This window comes from Myodes glareolus, chromosome 23 (assembly GCF_982192425.1).
Source record: "Myodes glareolus chromosome 23, mMyoGla1.1, whole genome shotgun sequence".
Classification (NCBI taxonomy): Eukaryota; Metazoa; Chordata; class Mammalia; order Rodentia; family Cricetidae; genus Myodes; species Myodes glareolus.
Genome location: NC_142048.1, coordinates 12,055,383 through 12,062,884, shown reverse-complemented (window position 1 = coordinate 12,062,884; position 7,502 = coordinate 12,055,383). Strand labels below are relative to the sequence as shown.

Genomic DNA, 7,502 nt, shown 5'->3' with positions numbered 1-7,502 from the left:
TCTTGTTTTATTCTATCCTAGATCTCTCAGCCACTCAGTTTCTGGTTTCCAGCACTCCAGGCAGTGTCATGGTTGGGGTCACTTTCCTGGTATAGATCTGAGCCTAGGCCAGCTATTGGTTGGCCTCTTCTCCTCTATTCCCACCCTCCATTCCCCCACTTTCCCATGCTTGCCAGTCCCATAGGCAGGATGGACTAAAGATCAAAGGTTGTGTAGCTGGGCCCAGGCTTCTCAATTCCTCCACTGGAAGTACAGACTGGTCCAGGGAGATGGCCAATTCAGGCTACATATCCATCACTGTTCCCTTAGAGCCACTTACAGAGTCGGAATTGACAGCCAGGGAGTCTGTATGGGCCTGACCCTGGCCCTCTACATATATATGACAATGGTATTACTGGAGAGACTTCTAGCAGTGGGAGGAGGGTCTGTTCCTAACACTTCCACTGACTTTTGTGAACCTATTTCTCCCATAATGGGCGGAGCTTAGTACTACAGCAACTTAAAATGCCATGCTTGGTTGACACCCATCTGAGGCCTGGCCCTTTTTGAATAGAAACAGAGGAGGAATGGTCTGGGTGGTAGGGGAGGAAAGTGGGGGATGGGATTGGAGGAGAGGTGGGAGGGGAAACTGTAGTAAGGATGTAAAATAAATGAATAAATTTAGCTTATTAAAAAGATAACAAATTTATCATTTTCTTATAAATACTATTCCACTGTCATATATGGATCTTGGCATTTTCTGAGACTGCATTTTGGAGATGTTATGATTGCCTGTTTTTCAGTAGAATTTTAGAGTTTAGTGTCTTTAAAGTCTGTCAGTAAAAGCTAAGCATGGAAATTTCCATAAATGTGTTCCAATTGGCCATGAAATGTATACACACACGATATATACATATATATGTGTGTGCCAGTATTAAATAAATATGTGTTGCTATACATTTACAGTGTTCCCGTCAATCCCTATGTTAACATGCATGGTCCTAAGAGGGGTTGCCATGTCAGAGGATGGTATCTCATTTATTAAGAGAAAGGCTACCAATTTTAGCGCACCCGATTACTTTAAAAATGACTGATGTCTGCGGTGTATCAGCATTGTACCTAGGTTTGCTATCTGTGCTTTTCTCGTCATCTTTTAAAAACAGCATTTAAAAAATTGATTCAAATAAAAATTTGAATTGAGAGGACAGTAAGTACGTTTTCAAATTTTGAAGTAGAGAGGTGAAAATGGGGGCAGGAAAAAAAGAGGCATCACTGGCAGGTGGATCTGCCAACTCTTCATGAGACATGAAAAGAAAATGCAGAAAGGCTTGCCTGTGACTAAGCAAAATGAGTATCTATTTTTTGAAGAAATTGTACATATTTCTCTTCTCAAAATTCATATGACATAGCTTTTATATCAATCAAAACGTTAGCCGTTTATAATTGTAGGTTTTGTAAGATTTTTCTCCTTCCTTTGATTTTATGGCAGAAATGGGTTAACTTTTCTAAGTGGAAAAACTTCTCTTTTTTTCATTTTTACTTATAATTTCTACTTGTTTGAATTCTGTATTTGAAGTTAGGAATTAAAGTCTATCAGTTTCCTTTCTTTTAAAATCTGATTTAAAAGTTATGAGACAAGCGAGAATAAAGTGTTCATAATATGTAAAGTAACTGTGGCTACTATTCTAATGAATATCTCCTGAATTTATAAAATGCTTGACTTTCTCAAATGCCATTATGTGAGAAGGTGTAGTTTGCCTGATGCATATAATAATTCAAATAGAGATACCTAACTATTTAGGAGTCTTTTTGGTTCTAGAAATCTTGTGATTTACTATGGTTCTCAATTCTCCTGCTTTCTGTAAGTATAGGGAAGGGAATTTTTTTTCATAGTACTCAGCCCAAGACGTGGTCCTTACTACTGTTCTCCTTTCTGGGAACCACAAGTATTTCCACCAGTGGAAACCTGATGTGCAAAATCCTGGTTAGGGCTTAAGAGTTGCTCACTCCTTTTGTAGAAGGATGATAGATGATTTATTTATTTGTGTGTTTTCAGTTTGTGCTTCAAGTATGGTAACATACAACAGTTATTGGAGAGATTTTAGGAAGGAGAAATGGGTACGTGTATTGAGCATGGTATGTTGATGAAATCAAACACGTTGTCTGACAAATATTCAAAGAGGAAAGAAAATTCAAGCCTTTCCGTACCAGTTTGGCTCTGAAATAATCCATAAGTTCAGAGTACAAAACATTTTTAGAAATTTAAAAGCTCACACAAGGCTTTATGATCTTACTTTAGCTAAGGCAGAGCTGAGTTCAGTTTCATGCAAAGTCCCACGGATTGTGTCTGTGATGCGTAAAGTTTTCTTCTGATCTTTCTTTATATGTGCCTGACCACCTCTGAAATTGCAGAAAAGAAACAGCCAAGAGAGCGATCCCATGCCCTGTATTCAATCCAAGAGCAGAAAGAATGGGCTGGCTGTGTTTGGAACATGAGTACCTCTTCTGGAGGCAAGAGGTTAGGAAGCAAAGGATTCCTAGGCAGGGAGCATACAGCATCCTCTGGCTCCAGCCAGGCTTCGCATCCGGAACTTGCTGCAGCTGGGATTCAGGGAGAGGAAGGTGGGATAGGAGGAGGGGAAGACGGAGGTGGGGGAGGGAGGGGTGAAGCGAGGGGAGCTGGTGAGGGATCGGCGCGGGGAGGGTGGGCTGGGGCGAACGCTGGGCTCAGGGAGCTGAGTGGACGGCTGAGACGGGCGGCGCGTGCAGCAGCTCCAGCGAGAAGCGAGTTGCCAGAGCCAGGCTGCGTTTCCATCAGGAGCTACAAGCTCCGTGCCCGCTCCCAACAAGGTGATGGGCCGGCAAGCGTTTTATCTGGCCGCTGGGACTCTCGCTGCTTGGGGCTTCCTCCCTTAGACCCCTTCTTCTTCTCCCTTGGGTCTGCGTGTGTGTGAGTGCCCTGGTTTGGGGGTGAAGCCTCCTGGATGGGGACACCCCTGTCCCTGCTCGTTTCCCCTCTCCAACCCGTCCTCGCTGATGCATGCCTTCCAGGGGCGCCCCCATCTTCGCACCCGGTATCTGACACCGCTCCCTACTCCTGGTTGTGTCTCCTTCCCAGATGCTCAAGGTGTCAGCCTTATTGTGTGTGTGTGCAGCGGCTTGGTGCAGCCAGACTATTGCAGCTGCCGCGGTGGTGGCTGCGGCCGGGGGGCGGTCGGACGGCGGTAATTTTCTGGATGAAAAACAATGGCTCACCACAATCTCTCAGTATGACAAGGAAGTCGGACAGTGGAACAAATTCCGAGACGTAAGTGATGCGCACCCATTCGCAGTCACGCGCATTTAGCTTCAGGGCTGGCATTTGTCCTTGCTGCCAGAGGTGGGGAAGGGGCTCGGTTTTCTAAGGAAAGGCGGAGGTGGGGTGAAAAAGCTTAAGAGTGTCACTGGAGAACTTAGCAGTTTACATTCCCAACCAGAAAGCTTAAGTAGGACTTTGCTTGCTACAAATATATCTGAGTTAGGTCACGCTAGGTTCTCTCTTCTTTTTTTTTTCCACGCCAGGACATCTCAATCTTTCGCCCTCCCCCCGCCCCCCAAACAAAGGTTTGCAAAGTAGCTACTTCGACCTTCTCAACTTTTGAATGGTGTTTCTGGCACTAGTAAACAGAACAGAGGTGCCTCCTCGTTGCCTGGCTATAAAGTAACTAGGATCGATCTACTTACTAATGGTCCATTAAGGAATTTGAGGGAGGCGGTACAAAGACGTAACATTTATAAATGCCTGCCCTCTGAGGGTGGGAAGTTGTTTGGCAGCAACAGTCCGCAGAAGTTGAACTGCTGCTGGTTACGTAAAATTGTCCACCAGATTTTTCTGCATTCACGTACCCTGGAACACTTTTGTCTTGCACTCGGTTTTACAGGGAGAAATGTGAGCTGCAATGAAAGAGTTAAAACGTTAGAATCCTTTGGGAGTTTTCTAAAGAGCTCTTTCAAAGCAACTAGATTAAGAGACTCTCACATTTGTTCATATGGAGCCAATGGGCAAGAGAACACACTAGTCACCCCCACCTGGTCTGAATGGAGTCCTATGAGAATACTTGATGCTGTGCCCAGAGCCTTGAACTTTGTTGATGCCCTGAAAAGGTCGTTCTGACCACCGAGTCCCATCCCTAGCCCACCCTGTAAAACCCAGGGGTTTAAGGATTGGCAGACTGATTCATATTCCTTGTCTAGCCATTTAATGACTTTTGGGAGAGTGCCTCTCTGAGTCAATCGTCAATGCTTCCTTTCCTAATCTATGAGTTAACTTCTATTAGCTCAGATCCTATGATAAGGAAAACAAATAGCGGCCTGGGCTAATTCTCATCTTGGATTTATCATTCTCTTCTTCTACCACTTCCCCAAAAAGCAATTGGCAAGGGAAGTCTCACAAAAAGATTCTAAAGAAATGTGATTATAGTTTAAATGTAAATCTAGATGATACACAGCACGGATATACGGAATGGAAAATGACTGTGCTCATTCTTGTTGCAGGTTTCAGTTTTGCTTTATGAATGAAATGTGAGCATCATTCTTTTTGCTAAATGAATGTTCTTTACTCTTGTAAATGCAGAATTCTTGGCTAGCTGCTTTAAGCTAACACTGACATTAAGCAGAATCAGAAGGACGCGAGCAGTTATTTTGTATCAGGAGAGAACTGCCATTTATCATGCCCTCTCTTGAGAAAAGAAATATTGAAAATTGTGGCAGTGTTTAAACAGCTCTGCCAATATTGACATACATTTATTGAATAACTACTATATTTTAAAATGAAATTTAGGCACTTCTCACACACTTTATATCCTGAGTGCCCCAGAGTTCTCTGGTTTTAGTTAAATAACTTTACTATTAAGAGAAAGCAGTTGACTTTTGGACAGTATAGAGCATTTGAGTTGTGGCAAGCTGAGTTGCTTACTATAAAAGTAAATATGCCAGGACTCAGTGGAAACAGGGTGTGTCTGCTGCATCACTCTCAGGAGTTTCTGTGTGCTCTCCCTGGAAAGGTTTCTCAAAAATGTTAGGTCAAGTAGAGGGTTTTCTGATACATCCTAAGTATACATTTCACAAATGCAATCCATAAAATGTAACCAGTATGAATACATGTATGTATGTGCGTATGTATTTAAAACTTAAGTTTTGTTTTAATGTAGTCATGAGCCATGATAGGCAGACAATTTCATTTTACGAGGACAACTAAATGCAGGCAGGGAGATAAAAAGAACTGTTGATTAAATTTTACCTTTAAATACCTGTTGCTCCCTGATAATGATAAAATGAGAGCTGAGGCGGCTTTAGTTCAGCCCTCAGAGCACATCTTGGACAAGCTTGTGCACAGCACCCGGGATCTTCCAAGCTTCTTTCCGTTGGGGTAAAACATTCCTTTCCATTCTTACTAGCACAAACAGGTTGACAATTAGACTCACTTTTGGGGGGGAAGCACATGGTTATAAGGACTTGTTTGAAATGCGAATTTATTGTGTTGCAATGTCTGTCTTTAATGGTCTGTTTGAGTTTTCTATCTGAAATGATTGGGTCTGTGCTCAGAGTAGAGAAAAGGAAACAGACAAGGACATCTGAGCCTCTTCTCATAAAGCCAGTATTACTTCAGCAAATTCTTCCCATGCATGTTTTATAAAAAGATAATTGGCATAATTTAGAAAACATAATTCTTCACCATAATTAATTCTCCAGGATAATTGATAGTGGAATTAATTCTTACATTCCTTTTGTAAAGTTAATATCAATTCATAAGCTACCCCTTGAAAGATCAACTGTGCCTTCCTTTGACTTATATTTCAAAACCTTATTATATATGCAATTATAATTGAATATGTATAAACTAACATTTCTTCTTTACACATTTAATTTAATGTATATATGTAAACATTTTTTGTGGTGAAGCCTTAAAGATGAGGAACAGAACATCTCTACTAACAATTTCCTCAGTAAAAATCAAGGGAAATAATGAAATCAAAGGAAAGCTGAAGATGAGTATTAGTAAAGTAGGAACTTCAAATATTTTTGACTATTCTACACTATTAATTTGCATGCCTTTAATTCTGTTATATTTCTGGCCTTTCTTTCTATATAAATGCAATTTATTACACTGGAAACTTTTAATCCTTTAAGAATCACTTGGTAAGTAAAATAAAATTCTAGCAGAGTTTTTAATTCCTATGTTTTAAGAAGAAAATTACAGTTTAAATTCACCTATAACTTTATAAGTCAAGAACTTTAAAGTTTACTATCTAGAACCAACATGGTATATTCAAAGTATACTTACATGAATTTAAAATGAGATACTGGTTAGGGACTAGTGTATGTCTAAGTAAGACCTGAGTTAAATCTCTAGTACACACACATTAAGATGGGAGAGAGGTGACAATTGAAGTTAATTAAAATTTAAAAATGAAGTCCCAAATAATAAAATCTCAAACTCTCATCTCAACATAGGGTGTGTTCCATAAACATACTGGTTGCATACTTTTTGGGTTTTATCAAGCTCTGCTTGGTTGTGATATTAATCACACAAGTTTCATAGGTGGGAGAATTTGAGGAGTATCATTATTTGTCCAATAGCAGAAGCACAAAGTGATATCCCATTTCATCCTTACATATATATTGAGATAACTAACAGGAAACTGAGTCATTAACTCAAATGGCTCACATGTTACATATTATAAATTTTATGATTCATGAGTTCAATTAAAATACTCCCTTTTTATGTAATAAAAACATGAAGAATTTGCAAACCAATGAAGAACTAAGTATCATATGGTGTAATACCATCATCAACCCTGAATATTATTGATTTCACTAAAGTACTAGTCAAGAGTGATGACAATAAAACATAATATGAGAGAATTTCAAGTGCTGTTCACTGGGTGGAGTCCAGTAAAAGCATAGGAAAAGGAGTTTGTATGGTCATGATAGTTTCAGTCCACCATATAAGAAAGTCAAGGTTATACCTTTATACTGCAAAACAAAAAATGTCTAGATTAGATTTATATTTCAAAACTTAACGAGACCTAATTTTTGACTGCTTTAAGAAATGATTACCATTAATGTCGTAAAATCCACAATCAAAATTTGGTCTATAATTCTCTTAAGTAATCTTTAACGTTCAACTCTAATAACAAAAATCTACTTAAATTCAAAATTTATCCTACAACTAAAGGACTTGTACAAAACTCTGAAAATGTAACATACACAGAGTAAAGCATTTTTTACTTTGGAACACTTAGGATTTAGTCCAAGGGACTCAAGGTTCTCTGAGATTTGCTGGTGATAATTTTACATTGGAAAAATAAACAACTGACTAGGGTAACCTTCCCTATTATTATTTTTCTTTCTACTCACTTTTTTTAAAATCTGAGTGAGCTTCTTGCCTGTAGGAATCATTGGAGAGATGGCGGTTCATAATGTTGTATCTTCCCTGGGATATGGAGGGTCAGGGGCTCCTAAGACTCAGTGTTCTGGTTGCT

The 7,502-nt window shown here is 39.7% G+C and overlaps 1 protein-coding gene across 3 annotated transcripts in view; it reads left to right on the top strand.

Moving 5' to 3' along the window:
• The first annotated feature begins 2,455 nt into the window (after positions 1 to 2,455).
• The window catches only part of Spock3 (SPARC (osteonectin), cwcv and kazal like domains proteoglycan 3), a 346,847-nt gene continuing 341,800 nt past the window's right edge, over positions 2,456 to 7,502 (top strand). For 2 of the 3 annotated variants that reach the window (XM_087900748.1, XM_087900746.1), the window contains exons 1-2: positions 2,697 to 2,829; positions 3,098 to 3,286. In XM_087900748.1, the coding sequence (XP_087756874.1) occupies positions 3,098 to 3,286 (189 nt within the window). In that variant the 5' untranslated portion in view covers positions 2,697 to 2,829. Of the gene's footprint in view, positions 2,602 to 2,696; positions 2,830 to 3,097; positions 3,287 to 7,502 lie in introns of those variants that run through there. The other variant, XM_087900747.1, reaches the window with a different exon arrangement.